A 21,153-nucleotide genomic window follows, 5' to 3' on the forward strand; every position below is an offset into this window, starting at 1 on the left:
TTAATTAGTGAGCTTTAGGACAGAGCCAGGCTCGCTGTTTCCCTCTGTTTCCAGCCTATGTGCCAAGCTAAGCTAACCGTCTGCTGGCTGTAGCTTCATATTTAGCATACAAACATGAGAGTGGTATCCGTCTGCTGAAGAAAACCAATAAGCATATTTCCAAAAATGTCAAACTTCTGTACTAAATTATCGTTGTAAAATGATCGCAAAGGAGGTAAAACCTTTTGGTCTCCTGCTTCTAGGAAATAAGATAGTTTGTGCGTATTTTTAATGGCAAAGAAACTCAGTGGAACTGTTTAAACTGTTAAACTCAGGTTGTAAACCACACATCTCGTTAATTAGCTAATGAGTGTTTAAACATTAGCTGTACTCATTAAATATAAGTGTATAATATAATATGTTTTATTTCATGATAGAAGCGTATACATTTTTTATGATGTTAGCACGGTCTTTGTTGAAGGCGAGGTAGTAAAACACTAACTGTCATGAGACCAACAGATAAACACATCGTGGCAGATGCAGTACTTGGATCTGAACACTACATAAGTAACCTCTAAAAAAAAAAAATTAAAAACTAGTATTTTGAACATATTAAGTTTTGGGAGAAAATGTGAACCCAACATGAGCAGACAAATCATGACATGAACCTGTTCGTCCTGCTGTTGACATGTTTGACTCAGCTAAAAGCTAAAAAGCCAAGCAGAAAGAAAAAAAATTAGGTTAAAGAGCTGCAGAACGAACTGGCCTACAAGCTCTGCAGCGGCGGCGGAGGCGGCCGGAGTGGTTTATCCAGGCCGGGGATTTGGACGTATTAGTGTAATCTTTCTCTCTGTGACCAACAGGTCCGCTCATCATCTATCCAATACGTCCTAGCTTCATCCTACAGATGAGAATAAATAATGTCACATCTGGGCTGCAGCTCGCTTCTGACATCTGAAGTTTCACCCACTTCAGTTTTAATTGATAGGTTTTCCTTTTTGGATTCAGGTGGATTTATATATTCTTATGAATCCTTTCTCCTTTTTTACATGTGATACCTTTACGTTTCTTTCTTTCTCCTTAGCTGTTGATTTGTAGTCCTTAATCCAACATCACAAGGCACCCAGAAGAGCAGGTCCTGACCTTTGACCTCTGTAACTTAGTTTGCTTGTCATGTTGTCAGATCGAGGAACTGAAGCTTGAATCATCCCACTGAGCTACAGGTGTCAGTCAGACGAAATGTAGCTGAAATGTTTTAAGCGTCAACACATTTCTACAGCTTTCTTTTCTTTTTAAGCAGAAACAAACATTTTCCTTCATGACAGTTTGGACATTTTAAACATCTAAACATTTTGTTCTGACTTTAAAAGCCTTTCTTGCCACAGTAAAAAAGAAAATCACGTATTGACTCTCATTTTTCTGTTGTGATTAAACGCATGAATCTATAAATAAACCCGGGAACAACCTGGAGATAAACACCCCTCTGCCTGCAATCAATCAAATCCATCCAGACCCTTCAATTCTCAGCTCTGTGGCCCAGTTTGGCTTCAATCTCTTAAAGCTCCCCTCATCAGCCCTCATAACCCCCTCCCACAACCATGGTGAATAATTGACGAGCTCCCCCTCCCTTCCCCTCTCCTCTGTGTCTCTTTCCATCCCTCTGTCTTTGTGGTGTCGATCGTCGACTTCTCCGGGCCGTGACAACCCGCCCACCCTCGCCTCCACCATGTCCAGTTTCCACCTGCTGTCGGCTGCATGTTGACGATCGTCAGCAGGTAAAACAGACGGGAGCACGGGAGCAGCTGCTGGTAAGACAAAACCAAAAACATTATTACACTTTTTATCCTCATCTTTTAACTGTTCCTTAAATTTCTATCTGTGTCTACTGATTCTGAGATTTGGTGAAAGAGGAGGGACCAGTAATATTAGAAACTTTGTTCAGGCACTCTTAGCAAGAAGAGAATAAACAAGTATGTTAAAATGTTTAGTTTTTATTACCTCCACCCTGATGAAGACCCTGTGATGCTGCAACCTGTTTGCTTTTAAAACCATTAGAACGCCCGACTAAATAACAGCTATAATAGGCTAATAGACTTTTTCTCCTTGCTCTGTCTGAGGACAAACATTTCTGTATCTTCTAGAGGAGTTTAATGTTTCCTAGACTAGGAACTAATTCAGCACCTTTTTTTAATCATTCTTGAATCAAGAAATGGTTCTTGTACCGTATCAAAACCAAAAAGACAACTCTTTGTCTTTAAAGTGGATTTAAATATTTCAGGAGGCAATGAGGCAACTAAAACCAGACAATTAAAACAATACAAAAAAATATTTTTTCCAGTACTGTGAAGAACCCTTGTAGAAAGCCTAGAGTATCTTGTTTACTATAAAACGGTTCTGTAGTGGTTTTCTAGATCAGTGCTTTGCCACCTAGGGGTCACAAGATAAATCTGAGGGGTCACGAGATTTTATTATTTAGAAAAAGTTTCTGCTGCATAAATTGTGTCTAATTTTCCTGACTTTGCTCTAATCTTTGCTTCTTTTATAGTTGACATTCATAGACACATACAATCTGTGATGAGGGGTCTCCAATAGGTTTTGCTTTACCTTAAAGGGTCACGTGTCAAAAAGGTAGTAAAAAATACTTTTTAATAATTTTTTTCAGACAGCTGTGGAGCCATGAAGGAGTTCCTGTTCCTCCTCCTGGTGGTGACAGAGGCGTCCTCCAGGTCTAACAGCAGCTGGTGCGAGGTGGGCTGTGACTGTCAAGGAAATCTGAAGTTCACCATCTGCTCTCGGGTGCCCTTCACCCAGCTGCCCGGCAGAGTCCCCCCCACCACCGAGCTCCTCGACCTGTCCGACAACTACATCTCCATCATCCCCAAACGCTCCTTCAGCAAAAACCGCAAGCTCAGAGTCCTGCTGCTGCAGAACAACAGCATCAGCGTGGTGGAGGACGGCAGCTTCTCTCAGCTGGAGTTCTTGCAGAAACTGGACCTGAGCTGGAACCGGATCTCCACCCTGACTGAAGGTTTCTCCATTGGCCTGGCCTTCCTGCGGGAGCTGCAGCTCGCCCACAACCGCCTGTCAAGCCTGGACAGCAGGAGCTTCCTGCACCTGGACGGCCTCCAGAGGTTAAACCTGACCAGCAACAGCATCCACACCATCCAGGTGAGGTCGTTCTCCTCCATGAGCACCCTGCGGCAGCTCCACCTGGAGGACAACCAGCTCACGTCTCTGAAGAGCGGAATCTTCTCCATGCTGCGCTCCCTGGAGGTCCTAAACCTGGCCGGAAACCAGATCAACGAGACGGAGATGGGCGTCTTAAAGCCGCTTACCAGCATGACGTTACTCAACCTGGCCAACAACCAGCTGTCCACCATCAACTTCAAGACGTTCCTCGCCATCCACACCTACAGCACCCACATCCTGCTGGAGGGGAACCCCTGGAACTGTGACTGTGACCTGCAGAGAGTCTTCCTGAAGCTGCGGAGCATCCAGAGGCTCTTCCTGGACGACTACTACAACCTGACCTGCAAGGCTCCGCTGGTCCTCAATGACTATCGGCTGATGAATGTGGACACGGAGCTGTGCCTCGCCGAGACTGTCACCGTGCTCATCATCACCATCACTGTGGTGATAACCGTGCTGGCCGCCATGCTGATGGGCGAGAGGAAGAGGAAGAAGAAGAAGAAAGGGAAGCACTGGACGCAACAGGGAGATCTTTCAGATGAGTCGGACTACTGAAACACAGCTTTCCTCCTTCTATCTCTGTCTGAAATATGTCATAACGCCATTCAATCTGTCATCTCTTCACAGTCTTTATTTTCTGGCTCAGTAAGACGAGATTAAAATGCAGCATTTTGACTTTCAGGCAATATTTTCAGGCAACTGAAATCCCACAGGAACATCTGCACACCTGGAAAGAGATTTCAGATTCTGCAGTTCATTTTGTTGAAGGATTTCTAATCTTCTTCACACCAAAAAGCCTAAAAAAGCTTTCTTTTCAACCGACACTGTGCAGGGAATTACTTTATATTTATGAGGTTTTTTTCTCAAAACTTAACTGAAACATTAATAAAAAAGGGTTTATATTCCCATCTTACATGTTTGAAAGGTGGCTGTTACTTTTTTATGTGAACGGATGCACTGCCATTACAGCAGTGGTTGTGTGTTGTTAATATTCCTGATGTGACTCCAAGTTTGGAAAACATTAAATGGGATGTTGTGACATTTCGTTGTGTCTCATGTCCCATTTAAGACAAAACTTGTGCCCATATTTTCATATTTTCCAATAAAAACAACACAGTTGTCAAAACTGGACACATCAACTTTGTCAATGTAAAATAGAAGTCTACACTGCCCCCTGCAGGTAAAACAGGTTAAATGCTTTAAAAATACATTTATGACATTTGATTTCATATTCTTGAAGCTCCAGATGGGTGTGGTATGTTGTTTCCTGCTAGTTTAACTTTCTGAAGCTTTACAGGAACTCGCAATGTCACTCTTCTTGAAAACTCCACCCATCTGGCACTACTTCCGTGTTAAAATCAGCATGAATTGTTGTACTTTACATCTCTTTTGGTCGTTTTTGTAACAAAATGTGACCTCTACCTTGGAAAAAAAACGGAAAATGACAATATGAGTAAAAAGAAAAGAGTTTCTAACACCTCTAACGTTAGTTTAGCTTCTTCTGGATAAGATACACACACTATATCATGAAAAGGGCTTTTCCCCTTAAAATGAATGAGCCTTAATGGGAAATTTGAGGGTAAATCAAGACTTCAAGAGGTTAAAATGTATTTCTCACGCAAATTATGTTCACCAGTGAAAATGAGCTTATTATTGCTATAAACAGCACTGTTGAAGTAAGTAACAGTGCTGCAGTAACAAGTGTGTCTATGGCACTGAATGGTATATTAATATTCATATTTAATATTTGCTCTAATATCCCCATAATATCTCTGTAGGGAAGTCTACTGTGCTGCTCAATGGTGAGTTTAATGTTCTTTATTGTGATTTAATGTTTTATTTTTATACTCTACTGTTCCCATAGGAACGTATACCAGAGTCCTACAGTCTGTACAGTGTCACTTTGAAACGTATTGACTGTGTTTATGTGTGTGATTAATGGAAGTTTCCCCTTTAATGGAGACACTGGAGACCTTTAGGCGGAGTCGCTCTGCTGCGTCAATGTGCGGGAATTTAGAGATGAAGGCTACCGGATATGGGCAAAATAAAAGCATAACGTTTGTCTAATTTTATTTATTGGCAAATTATGTTGACACTTGAAAGGAATTTGAATTTACGTACATATAAACAAGAAATATACAAAATACAGGTTCATTATATTGTACAGTTGAGCCACTTGACAAATCATCCCATTGCTTTGGGTTAAAAATATAACGTGATATCAAACAAAGACTTTTATTTTAGAAGGATCGGCCGGAAGCCGTAACATCCATCATGGCGGACTTGACTGTTATGCCTCAGGACAGGTGGGATCTCCGGTTTGACGAGCTGCTGTTGTTCTCTATACAAAGAGCAAAGCCGGAGAAACACTTTGAATTCACACTTAAATAAAACATGAAAACACTACGCTAAATTTAAACATTATCCGCAAATTAAAAGTAGTAATTATGATGCGTTTTGTGTGAAAAATGTCCGACCGAGGAGAGAGAAATTCAACAGAAACTGCGCAGTCATAGTTTAATGGGAGCGGTGACCTGAGCAGGTAAGAAATTAATTTCTGTTTAAATGTCATGTTTTATTTTACATTGAGTCTTTTTAAATATGTTTAAATTAGGTTACAAGCGGCTAAATGACAAGCTTCGACGTTAGAGACATTTCCTGCCTGTTTAACCGGTTTACTTTGTTTTTAAATTACTAACGCCATTTTAGCTAATTTACTTCATTTCCTCCTTTTAAAAGTATTGAATTTGGTTTGTTTTAAGTCTAAAATAAACAGTTGCTTTGTTCAAGATACCAATTACTTCCGCATAGGACCGTCAGTGACAGTCAGTGACGGACAGACGGTTTTCAAGTTGGGGTCCGGGGACCTCCAGCGGTCGTTGGAGGCTCACCAAACCAGATGTAGTTTCACTGATGTTTCATTCACTATCAGGTCGTGTTTATCACTATTGCGTTAATGACCAGTTCCATTGTCCTCATGGCTTAGTACTGGGTCTCAAACTGGGACCTCCAAAGAACCTTAAGGGGTCCCACTCACTGCTTCTTTTTCATCAAGACTACACCAGACCAGGTCTAGATTAAAACAACATTACCTTTCAACCTGGACTAGATTTCCCTACTTTTCTGTTTCATTCAGACCACATCAGACCAGGTCTAAATCATAAATCACTATATTTAGACTCCAGAGACTGTTCAAGGTACCGTTTTAGATTTATGTCACCTTTATTTTATTTATTCAAACACAGACAAATAGTGATTTCACTGCTTTATGTTTCATCCAGACTCCAGAGTTGTGTGATTGAATTTCAGAAGGAGATGAGATCTAATACTTAATAATGCAATCATTGACTCAATAAGATGTTTGGAGCTGATTTAAATCCTTTTGTATGTGTGTCTGTTTCTTAATTAGCAGTTCTGTTTAAGGCTGGTAAACATCTCCCTTAATCACACTTCTGATTAGTATTACTACCTAATAAAGCAATTTAATGACCATGCCTGCTGTATTTAAAGCTCACCAAATGTTCCTCTAAAGAGGGATCTATTTATATTCCTATTGGCCGTTTGATTATTGCCAGACGAAGAGAAGTATTGATGCTGGAGAAAGAAACACTGTGTAAATCATTTTAAGGCTGTTGTGTTTTCATGGAGAGGATCGCATGTTTTTTAATGACAGATTTAATTCTCACGTTTGGTTTCCTGCCAAACATAAGAATTACATTTATTTGATTTATGTTTTCCTTTCCGACAAACCAGGAACATGAATGAGTTATTTCTGCACACAAAGCTGCCAGCTGAAGAATAAATTCATCATTTGATTATTGAACGTTGGTGCCGTCACGCCCTGCAGCCGTTCTCACCCTCATTTCCTTATCTTCCAGATATGGCAGCTGACGACAAGGTTGCCATCCTGACAGACGACGAGGAGGAACAGAAGAGGAAGTATGTGTTGGCCGAGCCGTTTAACACCTTGACGATGGAGCGTCAAGGTGTTGCCTCTGCGACGCCGGCGCCCGCCTTGGACACGCCACCTGAGCAGCCGCCGGTCTTGAAGCCGGACTCCATAGACTGCTGCAAGAGGATGTGCCTCCGCATCAACAACCACCTCCTCGTCTCCAAAGTCTTCTACTTCTTCTTCTACGCCGCCTACGGCTCGCTGCACCCTCTGCTGGCCGTGTACTACAAGCAGCTGGGCATGTCAGCCAGCCGCAGCGGGCTTCTTGTCGGCATCCGCTACTTTATAGAGTTCTGCAGCGCCCCCTTCTGGGGCGTGGTGGCGGACCGCTTCAAGAAAGGGAAGGCCGTCCTGCTGTTTTCTGTCCTGTGCTGGTTGGTGTTCAACTGCGGCATCGGCTTTGTCAAACCAGCTGAGATGAAGTGTGAGGAAAAAGATGCTGCTCCTCTGACGACCGTGACGCCTGTGACGACGACTCTTCCGCACGGTAACACCACGCAACCGAGCAACTCCACCAACCACACCAGAAGTCGCCGGAGTTTTCTAGACCGCCCTGGGCTTCCTGAACTCCTGGACTCCTATGTCAGTGTGCTCCACAGGCGAGAGCGAAGCGTAGACGCCAACGCCAACGCCACCCCCACCGCCATTTCATCTTTCTTCAAGCCGGTTAACACCACCCAGCACATGCTAAACACAACCCTTTCCACCACGACCACCACCTCCTCTGCTCCAACCAAAGCCAAGGAGTACCAGATCACCTACAACAGGGACCAGGTGGAGTCCATCTTCCTGCTTATCCTGCTCGTCATCATCGTGGGTGAGTTCTTCAGCGCTCCCGCCGTCACCATCGTGGATACTGTCACCCTGCAGTACCTCGGTAAAGCCCGCGACCGTTACGGCCTGCAGAGGATGTGGGGCTCGCTGGGATGGGGTCTGGCCATGCTGCTGGTGGGCATCTGGATCGACCACACACACATCAAAGTCATGATCGATGGCGTGGGCTGCCTCGTGCCCGACTTCCGCCTCCACAACTACCAGATCGCCTTCATTGTGTTTGCCGTTCTGATGGGCGTGGCGTTCATCGTAGCCACTCAGTTTTACTTTGAAAAAGGTGACGACTACAGGCATGAGCTCCCAGAGGGGGTGGTGGCGGAGGGGGACGGCCCTAGAGCGTCACCCGAGTCCTCGGACCAGACTCCCACCGGCCCTGTCACTGCTCAGGAGTTCCACTACAGCGACCTGCTGAAGCTCCTCTGCAGCGTTCGCTACAGCTCTGTCCTGTTCGTCGCCTGGTTCATGGGCTTCGGCTACGGCTTTGTCTTCACCTTCCTGTACTGGCACTTAGAGGACCTGAAGGGGACCACCACGCTGTTCGGGATCTGCTCCGTCCTGAGCCACATCTCAGAGCTCGCCGCCTACTTCACCAGCCACAAGTTCATCGAGCTGGTCGGACATGTCAGGTGAGAGTAACATGCAGATTATGGACCATCATCACCAGCATTTGGGCTGCAACTAATAATTGTTATTAATTCATTTTTAATTGTTTAGTCATTTTTTTGTGCTTTAAGTGCTTCAAATTGAGCCGTTAAATCCATCCTTCGCTCTGCAGCAGCAGAGTGAATGTCTGACACAATGCCGTCGTTGATGCTCGGGGGTTTCTGTCGTAGTGGATTCGGGGTCCGGACCTTCGCAGGCAGCGGGGACATTTGAGAGCTTGGTGTTAGATTTCAGCTGCGAGGCCTGCAGGCTGCAGTTCTGTACCTGCACAGGAAACACACAGCGTCTCTGCTGTTGACTCTGAAACAACTTGAGAGTCAACAGGAGGTGCAGTCAAAGGGAAAGGAGTGTTTTTAAAAGGATTTTAAGTAATTACTAACTAAATACACCTGCCCTGCTGCTGTTTATTAGCCTCACTAACTGAGTATTAAAAAGTTGCTGCTGTTTAGGGGCTGAACGTTGACTTGTGATCACATTATTTGTCTTTATTTTGTAACCATCATTTTGTGTAGCAGAACACCTCCGGTAAAACCACGGCTTTTTGTATTTACTCTTCAGTTTTGGTCCAGATTAAACAAACAAGATATAACATGTTAATGAGTGAGCCAGGCTGGCTGTTTCCCCCGTTTCCAGTCTTTATGCTAAGCTAAGCTAACCGAGCTATCGCATAACAAATAAGAGAAAAGGTAAAAATAGAACAAATAAAAGACAAAATAAAAGTCAAACAGACAGTAAAAACAAGGTAAAACTGAGATATAATGTAGTATAACTGTTATTTCAGACATAAATAATGTTTTACTGCACGTTGTTCTGCAGCTTAATCTCACTCTTCTAAGTATTTACTTTGTGTTGAGGATGTGACACTCTGCTGCAAACACACTTCCTGCTTTACTGGAAAGTCTGAGCCACAGCAGAAACATCTGATCCATGTCCTTATAGATGAGAGGATGTTAATAAGTCACCGCAGGCTGCAGTTTCTGTTAAACTAACTGTTAGCAGTGGAAAGCTTCACTGCTTTTAGCAATTTTACACTTCATCTGCTGCTGAAAATATTCCACAACAAATGCACCTTTTCCTCCTGTTTGTTCGTTAAAACAGCAACTTGGAGCCACAGACAGGAAGTCATGGGATTTGTTGAGAATAAGAAAAATATAGAAAAACACCTTTTAATGTCCAAACTCTTTGGAGTAATTTTCAAAATGTAGTTTTGAAGTTTGCTAGTTATTTTTGTTATTTATTTCAGAACTACAAAACATGCCAATAAGCTTCAGGTGTATTAAAGGCTCAACTAGTACTACATTTATATGGATAATTATTATTCCATATTTGATTTTACCAATCAATAACGGCAACAAAACCATTATATTATATAATATGTGATGTTTTCTGCTGGCCAAGCTTTGCAATGATGACACAGCGCTTAAACAGTTAAATTAATCAGCAATTATTTTGAAAAGTGATTAATCGTTGATTTCATTGGTTCCAGCTTCTGAATTGTAAGGGTTTTGTTGCTTTTTTTGTCTTTTACGTGATATTAAATTGAATAATTTGGGATTTTAGACTGTTTATCAAACAAAAGACTTTAACTTGGACTTTAAGGAAGTGTGACAGACATTTTTCACCCTTCTCTGACAAACAACCCGCTAAAAACAGACTACTAATTTCTAATAGCCTTACTGCAGGACTGTTGTATTAGACTGCATTAGTGTTAGCTACTTAATAAACTGGTGACTGAGTGTATATGCATGGATATGATAAGTCAGTGTTACCTGATAATACCTGTCCTCCACTATATCAAGTGTTAGCATTCCTTGTTTGAACATATACAGCCACAAGCTTTTATATCATCAGGGAAGTGGGAAGTGCTACCATGGCTAACAGCTAACAGGAGCTGAATGACTAAGTGATCGCTGGTTTGAATCCCTTAATCTTCAGGGAGAATCTAAGAAGAAGAAGCTCACATCAGTGAATAAGCTGCTGTGGATTTTAAATAATTCATGTTTTCAGTGAGAGATCCTCAGCTGTCATTCAAACATGCATCTTCTGTCTGTCTGTCTGTCTGTCTGTCTGTCTGTCTGTGTGTGTGCTCAGCAAACCATCTTTGGATGAACAAACACTGTGTACACAAGTAATCCTGTCTGGTGATGAACAGATGAACGTTTTGAGGGTGTGTCGTGAGAAAAAAGACGTTCACCAAATAACAGCACAGGGATGTCAGAAAATGTCAGCAAGCTTCGGTTCTTTACGAGTTAGAACATAAAAAAAGCAACTATCAGAAAAGACCCCTAAATATTGCAGTGATGGAAGAAGTACTCAGACACTACACTAAATGATAAGCAAATTATATTTTAAAAAGTACCAAAGGCTCACCAAAACTCTAATAAACAAGCTACTGAATAGGAAAACAAACCTAGTGTACATGCAAAGCATTATGGGTGGAAGGAGAGAGCTGAGCTAATGCTCATTGGCAGATAAAGCACGTCTTTGTTTTATTAGCTGGTATGGACAGAAAAGAGTGTGAAGCTGAAACAATGGCTCAGTTAACAAATTAATTACATTTCCCCACGTGCTGATAATAGTTTCTAAAATGTAAAGATTTGTATGCGAAGCTCCTTTTATATATCGTCATGAATTGAAAACTTTGGATTGTTTAATTTTTGGGGATGTAAAATTAAGAATATTAAGACATTTTCTACACAAAAACTCCAATGAACAAGTTACTTTAGTTGACAACCAATTTATTGTTTTGAGAATTTTTCAGGCAAAATTACGAACCACTCTCAAGTGTAAAGATTTGAAGCTTTGCTTTGTCGTGTATGAATGAGCATGTATGAGTTGTGTTTTACAGAATCAGATTCTGATTATGGACTGTTGTTTGGACACAGTTTTTTGACTTAAAGACTTAAAGATAAATATTTCTATATTTACACCCCGTCCTCCTCCATCTTGTCCCTCTCAGGGTGCTGTACATCGGCCTGGCCTGCAACACCGCTCGCTACCTGTACATCTCCTACCTGGAGAACGCCTGGATCGTCCTGCCCATGGAGGTCCTTCAAGGTAACGTGCGCTCACTCCTCTGTCTGCAGGGAGGGATTGTGGGAAGCTAGGACCCAGGGGACAGGACAGGAACCAGGCTCTGTTTGTCTAACAGGACGCTTATCAGACGGCCTCTTTCCTCCGACAGCCTGGGTCACTGACTGCAGAATCTGCTGGTTAGTGGGAGGCTGTCAGACGCTGATTTTGTACACACGGAGGAAGCTTAGAAAACACTCATGAACACATGAACTGTGTGCTTGTGCCGGACTTAATTAAGTCAAACAGTGCAGTTAAACAGCTGAAGGTCAGTTTGAACACACTGGAAATTTGCATCAAACATTGCATCCACACACATGATACGGTTGTAGATTCAGTGTGACTCAAACTTCCCGAGGATATCATCTGTTATATTATCTCTGATGTCCATCATCAATAAACGGCAATAAATCAAAGAAAAGAGACGCTCCTCATAACTGCAGAACATGCAGAAACGCACAGAGTGGATAAATCAAACTTAAGTAGATAAAAAATTTAAAATAAGATGTGACGTTGAATAGAAATGAAAGTGGAGTGGATAGTAAACAATGGTTAAGAGATCGATGATGAACTGTAAGAGTCTTTGTTTGAGATGTCCGCCCTGAGGAAACACTGACGCCTCACAGAATAAACAAGTGAAAACTAGTTCAATACTTCATCTTCAAATTTGCTGCCTGTTTTGACTTTGAAGCCGACAAGTAAAACAATTTAAAAAGTTTAAAACTGAGTGCATTCAACTTCTAGAACATCGAGTGTGAGCTGATAACATCACCACACAACGCTGCTTCAACGAGAGATCAGCGCTCTAAAAGTAGACACAGAGATTACAGTAAAATGAAATTATACAGAGATATTTACAAATGAAAGGAAAAGTGAGAACGCAACAAAAGAGAGAGATACAGAAAAAGAATAATAAAGAAAAAGTACGTGCTGTGTTAATAATGGTACCACTGTTGAATCGTATTTTACTTTGTGGTATGTTGTGATCTCAGTTTCACTAACCCTGATAAATAAAGTGTGATTTTTATCACAGACACTTGAGCCAAAACACCCCGAAGACAAATGTGGAGACTCAGCTGTTCCCTCAAAGACGTGAAATCTTACTTGAGGGCAAATAAACAACACAGTTACATTTTATTTTCTTGTCTTGTTGGTTGGTTTAACTTGCTTGATTTTACAGTTGCAGATTTCCCACGTACAGCTTCCCAAATTTGTATAAAACCAGTTTACAAAGAGACAACCAGAGCTGAGCGTAGGATTCTTGGTTGTTGTCATACACTGTAGCTTAAATCCTGTCTTTCACGTGTCTTTAATGCTGCTTTTTAAGTTTCCCTGAGCTTATCTGACTGTTCCAGCAGAGTTAAATGAACAGTAAATTTCTTGATAAAAATAATTTCAAAGCCCAAAATATTAGAAATATCAAGAGGTTTTAAGTTAAAGATAAAGGCTGTCTCTACTATCCTTTCAAAATCATCCGCAAATCCCTTGAAGAGACTAAAACCAACAGTAGTAGTTCCAGATGTTCCTTCTCCTCCAGCTGTGACCCATGTCTGCCCCTTGTGTGTCCTCCAGGTGTGACCCACGCCTCAGTTTGGGCAGCGTGTATCTCCTTCCTGAGTGCGGCGGTCCCCCCGGCCCTGAGGACGTCGGCGCAGGGCATCCTGCAGGGCCTTCACCTCGGCCTGGGCCGCGGCTGTGGAGCCATGGTGGGAGGAGTGTTTGTCAACTACTTTGGTACGACTCGCACAGGCGCTGAACTTGTAATATAGTGTATCTGTTGAGTTTTATTTTGGACACTTTGGGGCAGAAAAACATTTTTAAAATGCAATATATAATATATAAAAAGTGATATATTGGTGGCTGTGTATCAGTCAGCTGTTTTCCTCCCTCTTTACAGCCATAAACGTATTTTTCAAGCTTGAAATAAAACGTAAAACTCCTCCTGAATGACGTCTTCCAGTGTTCCTCGTCGTGACTGCGGTTTGTTTTGCAGGTGCTGCAGCAACGTTCAGAGGAATCGGCATGGCCTCCCTCATGATCCTCCTCATCTTCTCCTTCATCCAGTGTCTGACTGGGGAGACTGAAGAGAAAGGTGGGAAAAACTCACAATTTCCTCTTTGTTCAGTGCCAGAGAGCTGATAAAATATGGTGAAAGATGAACGTCACTCGCTGCAGAAACATCTTAAAGGTGGGGACACACGTCACCTGACCAAGCTGGACTGAGTCTGTTGTGTTGTCAGGAGATAAAACCATATAGTTTGTAGTTTTAAAGGACTTTAAAGGACTGCAATAGTTTGTCTTCTGATGCAGATGATTGTTTTAAACGTGTGATATTAACAACTGAGACTAGGACCGTTGACAAGTGCAGAAATGGAAGAAACAATACAAAAAACTGTCAAAAAACAGCACGCAATCTGTAAACTTCAATCCACTTCAGCAGCTTTTAGTGCAGAACTCCAGCTCGACTGACATCCACCTCCTCCAGCTTTCTTTCTGCAGTTTACAGTCCATGTTGCCCTAATCTCTCCATCCATTATCTCATGTAAAGTCCATTTCTTGTCCACTTCTGGTCCTCGAAAATACTACCACACTTTTTGAAACCTGCCTGTAAATCATAAATGTAAGACGTATTAATTTAAGTTCAATCAAGTTAAGACAGCTTTGTGACGTTTCCTCTCTCCTCATCCTCCCTCAGAGGACAAAATGTTGGCTGAGAACATCCCGGTTCCCTCCAGCCCGGTTCCCATTGCCACCATTGACCTGGTGCAGAGCCAGAACACCATCGGTAGCCCCGCCCCGGCTCGCCAGGCTGCCGTGTTGCCTGTCAAAAAGACCAAACACCAGGAGGAGCAGGAGGACGTGACCAGGCCGGCCTGGGTGCTCTCTGGCGCCCCCTGGGTCACCATCACCTTTGCCATCGTCCAGATCAGGGAGCTGATGAACATGATGAAGAGCGGCGGACCGCCTCCAGAGACTCGACCACTGCAGGTGAACAAAATCACAATTAAACTTCAATTAAAAGTGTAAAAGTGGCAGAGGTAAGGTCATGTTTTATATAAATCAAAAGGGTCCCTTTTAGGACATTTCAGACGTAGATAGGTAACACACATGAATCACAAAACAAACCGTAAATACAACAACAAAAACATAAGTAACTGAAATCTAATCTAGAAACTAAATATGTATATATCAAAATATGTACAACAATACTGCCTGGTAATACTCTGTCCATGTACAAGTGTAGTATGTACTGTTTTTTGATGAGTAGTGAGAATAACACGGAACCGTTATGTCCAGCTCCACAGGTCAATAATAATAATAATAATAATAATACATCTGTTGTGACTGTTTAATGACCATAGGAAATGCTTATTTAACTTTCACTAACCTGAACTTTCTGACGCTTCCTCCACTAACGGGCTGCCCCACACACACACACACACACACACACACACACACACACGGAAGAAAGGTGAGACATCTGCGTGCAAAGGTCAATGGAAAACTACCGTGTGTGTGTTTGTGTGTGTGCGGGGGCTTCCAGGGTTTCTTCTTTGTGTGTGTGTGTTGATTCATGTGATAACAGTGACTCATCCATACCAGAGTGTGTGTGTGTGTGTGTGGTATGTGGGTGTGTACATGCATGCATACATGTCTGCGAACTGCCCACGCCTGTTTCATGACGTCTTGTGAGGTGCATGCACGCCTGAATTACTCCCCAGTGATGTCAACCCCACCCCCACCCGACCCCACCCTCTTGGAGGTCCTCAGCTCTGTTGATTCTGCCAATTTTGGCTGTAGATAATGTTAGTTTGTTGTAATCATTGTTGTAATATAGAGTGCAGCATTATAACATAGAACATGATGATGAAGTTAGACATCAGTTTGTCTTTGTGCAGCCAGTTAGCAGCTCAGATGACATAGCTAGCACAGGCCAACATGTTAGCATTAACATCATTGTATTAATGTTTTTGTTGGCTAGTAGCTAGCCACGTAGCAACTCAAGCAAGTTTTTTCAGCTAGTTTTTTTGCCTGGTTTGTGTATAATTAGACTAAATAAAAGATAACATGTTCCATGGTGCCAGATGTGTGATGCAACTGCAAAACTGGCTGCCTTCCAATCGAGATCATTGTTTGTTCCTCCTGTTGCCAGGTACCTAATGAGCAGGCGTCGGCTGAGTACAATGCGGTGGCAACGTCACACAGAAACTCAAGCGACGACGGTTCAGATCCACCACCCGTCTCAGAAACACCCACACAACCAAACACCACCCACCCAGCACCCTCAGACTCTTACAAGGACAAAGACCAAACGCACCCATCCTCAGACAGAGGAGGGCCTAAAGAAAACCCGACCTTCACAGCCGAAAACACAGACTGACGGTTCATTTAGAAACTATTTCTTTTACACACACTGAGTTTTAAACATACATACATCTCAACAAGTCTGTCAAGTTTGTCTTGAATTCAGCCTAAACATCAGAGCAATAGTCTTCCTAGAAACTCTAGAGTTCTTGTAAAAATTAGCTTGTATATGATCATCAAATAAGGCAGAAAATATCCTTTAATTCTGTAAACGTTGGAAATACTGTAACTAATTTTCTAAAATGTTTTTAAGACTCATGACTTGTTTGAATAGATGCAACGGGGAGTTTGGGTTGAATGTTTGGAGGTGCCTTGGGTGGCGTTTGCCCCTCAGACAGAGGTGGACGAATCCAACTCACCTTGGAACGCTGTGCACTATATTTAATACCCTTTACTGGTGGAGTGTGAAGGAAAAATCCTTCAAATGTAAAAATGTGCCTCTTGATGAGTTATTTATTAACTTGATTTACTTAAAAAGTGAAGAAATCTGACAAAATGATGATTTCATTCAGCAGTTTGATTCCACAATGTCATCGACAGAATTTTAAAGAAGTGACAACAGCTGTTTTAGCAGTAACTGAGATTTTTCTCAGACACAAATTATTACCTTTTAGAGATTTTTAAACTGCAGTAGTGATTTTTCATGCGCTGTAAAACAGGTTCCCGATCTTTTTTTGCGCCATGGACCGTTTTTTTAATTGACAATAAAGCATTTTGTCTTGCTTTTAATGTGAAGTAGCAGCAGCAGGAAAGGTTGGATTAGCATTAGCTTGAACCAGCTCTGATTCAATGTAAAGAGAGCGAACAGTGAGGTGAGACTAATATCAACGAGATTTAACAAAATTAAATCACTGAGGTAACATTTAAACATAGAAACTTAAGTTAAAGAATGGCGGACTCCGCCAACAATGAAAACTAGTACATAGAGAGTTAAATACAGAATGAATGGCTATTGCAGAAAACATGTTTTGAGTCAGAAAATGACAGAGTTAATTGTAGTTACTGATTATTTTTGATTGCTTAATGAATCCATCCATTTTTGTTATATACTATATATTATTGTTATATACTGCTGGGAAATATACTGGTTTTCCATCATACTTTCATACTTTGGCCAGTATCGTGAAACAAGTATTAAATTGGATCCTGTGTGGTAATAAAAAGGTCTTAAAATGTACATTTAGCTCATTAAACATAGAAACCCTCCTACGATATCAAGTCCTTTTAACTGACCAACAATAAAAGTATTACATTTAAAATGTTATAAGCAGAGTAAGGCATTGAGGAGGTGATGTGGGGTTGGGAACGAAAGTAATACTTGTAGGCTAAATGTAAAAATCTTTAATCAATTAATCTCACGACAGGAAGGAAGGGTCACTTTGTTTTTCAGATTTCCTCACTTATTCGTCAAATTTTGATGAAGAAAGTGCCTCTTTTAGACACACTGTTAATCATCATTATTGTTCTAACTTATTATCATGAGATGTCGAGCAAGGAGCCCTTTACTGTCCTATACTCCTACAGAAAGATGTCTTCTTCAACACTTGAGGGTCTTTTTAAAGCCTCATTCCAATATTTTTGTACTGAAGCTGCCAATAGCCGACACACTATATTTACTGTCTTTGTTTTTCATGCCAAACAATTCCCAAAGTATTCAGTGTTTTTGTGTCGTCTGGGCGGAAGAACCCTCAGAAACAGAATTAGATGAAGAAATTCTGTTTACAGCAATTTGAATCATTAAAGGATGTTTTGTTCTGTCTCTGTGATGGAGTCATGAAGGCCAGTATGAGCCCTTTAATACAGTATCGGTGTATCTTCATCTTGAAATATTATTAAAAATATCCCACAAATAATACAGCAGATTGAGCTGAATGTGTGTTTGTTTTACTAGTCTTGTGAGGACGGACGTTCAGGATTAAAAGAGCCTTTTCGCCTCCTAAATGTGATCTACTTCCTGCTGAAACAGGACATCAGTGCAGGAAATAACTTACAATTATTTCCATTATTTAAATATTATTTAATGATAGGTTTATTATTGTTTCAGCTAATTTTAAGTCTATAAAATGTCTACGATAGTGATGGATCCAAAACTGTCAACTGTAAATATGCAAATTTCCATTTTTCTGAGCACTTGAAGAACTTCTCATCTATATTGGCTTTAAATTCAAAGATCATAATTAGTATTAATAGTGTCATATATAACAATATTATACTTAAGTTTTATTCATATTTTATATTACTATATAAATATAGATATATTAACACTGTGAATTATGCTGCACAACGAGTACTTTTACTGGTAATACCTTTATTTAAGTAACATTTTGAATGCAGACTTGTACTGTAATGGAGTACTTTTACTCTGTGGTATTGCTGCTTTCACTTAAGTACAGGTTCTGAGTACTTCTTCCGCCACTTTGTAAAGTAACTGCAGTTGTCAAGATAAATGCCGTAGAGTAAAAAATACTTTATTTGTGCTTGAAATGTAGTGGAGTAGAAATGTCGCTCAAAATGGAAATACTCAAGTAAAGTACAAGTACCTGTTATATTGTACTTGTAAGTACAGTACAGGCTTTAGCTGCAGGATGCTTTTGAGGCAGATGTGTGTAAAATCAGCCACTTGATGGCAGTAGCGTTCTGAGTGTGTTGGTGGATTTATGGCGTCTTAAATGGACTCAACCAGCCTCTATATGTGTGTGTGGAGGGTTATTGAGGTCGTGGTGCGCCTGCTACTGATGGGTGTGTGTGGGAGGACAGTAATAGGCTTCCTCAAAAACTAGACTATGTGCTGTCGTAAAAAAATAAATAAATAAATAATAAAATCAAAACCGTCTTGGCACACTCAGCCTGTCTGATATCCGTGGAGAAATTTCACCAGCCCCTCTGCTGTTGTTGTTGTTTTGTCTTGCGTGGTCCTTAATAATGATCTGTATAATAGTGTTGTTTTCTTCGAGGGTGTCATGACCGTGAGCTGCCGAACAATGCTACACATTTCAATTTAAATGACACCAAGGGTCGAGGACAAGGCAGGCTTTTTATTCTCTGACACATCTATGGAAATTACAGGGAATTACTGCAGCGCTGACCTGCAGACGCTTCCAATTACTGGAGCAAATAGTGTTGTACATGCTAATAATTTCAGTGTCTTGGTTGTGGGCACTTTGGCAGGACATGTGGACAGTCAGTTGATTATTTGGCTGATTGTAGACACATCAGTTGTGATTTTTATCCCACTGGATAAAAAATGTCAACAATTCCAATAATTTTGTAAAGGTAAAGCAAAATAAGGGCTTTAAGGTCATTTTCCACTATCTGAGCTTCTTATTTCCTGTTTTCTTCTCTTAACTTGCTTCTTTTTCTCTTGTGGTTTTGTTTGTTTGGATGTTTGTTGCTTTTATCCACAACCTGTACATACACCTGAGCCTTAAAAGGATTCAAATCAGATGTTATCAGATTTAAGATCTCATAAATGGCATGACCACATCATCAAAACACAATATAGCCTCATCTATTGTGTTAACCTAATTACTGTCATTATTAAAAAGTGGGAATATTATGCTCATCAGTCGCTCCCGACCAACCGCTGCCCAGATACAACCTAAAGCTATTTTTAGCTTCTTTTTCCTCACAGTGCCATGATGGAGAGGCGAGCCAGACGCCCTGAGGAGGCGACTTGGCAGGATCTGTTGAGTCAAGGTGATGACGTGTCCTCCAGAAAGAGATCAGATTCAAGCCGAATTTAGCCAAAACAAGGTGTTCACATTACCCAGAAGCACCTTGGGAAGCACAGTGTGGCGAGGTGGACTCGTTTGTCGGCAACCAAGGGCTCACAATCATCTTACAAGCCTCCTTAACAGGAGTCCAATTTTCTGTTTAGTGTACATGTTCTCCTTAATTTCTTGGTAGGAAAGCAGCAAAGCTGCTGATGCAGCCAGTAAATGTATATATTTAATTGTAGGATTATGTTTTCCGTACACTTACCTCCTCATGTCAGTGGTTCCCAAACTTTCTGGCTATTTGTGACCCCTCTTTTTCCAACGTTTACAGCTGTTTGAAGGGTTTTTAGAGGCCTGAAGAGGTTACAGTCTTCCACAAGAAAAAAGCAGAAATTTGAGTCAGAAACATTTTTTTCTTTCTTTATCCCTTTAATCATCTTGTGACCCCTCAGATTTATATTTAGCGCACTTTTTACATTGCCAGGAATATAGAGAACAATCCTTTATTTAGACCATGCTCCTTTATTTCATTGACTGAAAAATTTAGATATAAAGATATAAAGTATAAAAGATATCAGAATCAGCCTTTAAAACACACCATGCCCCAGACTACCGTCATGTTTTGTTTTGACTGTGTTGTGAAACTAGCTGCTTCAGTGTTTGCTGGTAAAAGAAACCTGCAGACTCTCTGCCCCTGCGAGGCGAACTGCTGGAGACCACCGAGCTAAATGACTAACCTGTGAAGTGTAACTGAGCAGACAACAGAGCGGGTCACGGGTTAAAGATGAGCCTGGTGCTGACGCTGTTCCAGAAACCCCCCCCAGACGACCCCCGCTTAGACCTCCTGCGGTGCTGCAATCAGGACCACCTGAGTCAAGTCTGAGTCAGACTAAAGACCACAGCGAGTCATGTTATTGGCAGGATGCTGCAGAGTAAATATCACATGGCTGCATGCCTCTTACTCCATCTTTTGGAGAGAAATTTGTGCCTTTTTTTAAAACACATATGCTGATTTTAAGCATGACACTAAAAACATCCCGCAGGAGTTACCACAACACATTTCCCATGTGGCGCTTGCCTTTTATTTCTGTATAGTTTGTACAACTTTACAGTATGTGAAGTAGCACCCAACATGTGTAATTTGTAGAATGTAAACTCTTTATCAAGAGACCGAAACCAATAAATTCCCAGAAATAATAGTGAGGACGTGATGGTAGCTATTGTATGGCCAATTCCCCAATTTTTATGAAGTAAAGTGTATGCACCATAAAGAGCCATCAAAAAGAAATGTCCAAAGTAATGTACTCTACACAACTTTCAGAATACTTTGCTGCTGATAGATGTGTAAAGAATTGTCATGCAAAACTGCACCTTTAACTCATG

At 41.3% G+C, this 21,153-nt stretch overlaps 2 protein-coding genes across 2 annotated transcripts; both read left to right on the forward strand.

The window, feature by feature from the left end:
• Positions 1-2,655: 2,655 nt before the first annotated feature.
• On the forward strand, positions 2,656-3,741 carry LOC139306436 (leucine-rich repeat-containing protein 4C). Its single transcript, XM_070930294.1, has one exon. It carries the CDS (start codon positions 2,656-2,658, stop codon positions 3,721-3,723), a length of 1,068 nt encoding a protein of 355 aa, XP_070786395.1. The 3' UTR covers positions 3,724-3,741.
• A 1,792-nt stretch (positions 3,742-5,533) lies between these two features.
• LOC139306608 (major facilitator superfamily domain-containing protein 6-A-like) lies at positions 5,534-17,914 on the forward strand. The gene is made up of 7 exons (XM_070930509.1): positions 5,534-5,710; positions 7,047-8,580; positions 11,577-11,674; positions 13,262-13,423; positions 13,683-13,781; positions 14,385-14,677; positions 15,843-17,914. The coding sequence occupies exons 2-7, from the start codon at positions 7,049-7,051 to the stop codon at positions 16,068-16,070; spliced, it is 2,412 nt and encodes an 803-aa protein (XP_070786610.1). The 5' UTR covers positions 5,534-5,710; positions 7,047-7,048; the 3' UTR covers positions 16,071-17,914.
• The last annotated feature ends 3,239 nt before the right edge of the window (positions 17,915-21,153 follow it).

This window comes from Enoplosus armatus, chromosome 24 (genome assembly GCF_043641665.1).
Source record: "Enoplosus armatus isolate fEnoArm2 chromosome 24, fEnoArm2.hap1, whole genome shotgun sequence".
NCBI classification, from domain to species: domain Eukaryota; kingdom Metazoa; phylum Chordata; class Actinopteri; order Centrarchiformes; family Enoplosidae; genus Enoplosus; species Enoplosus armatus.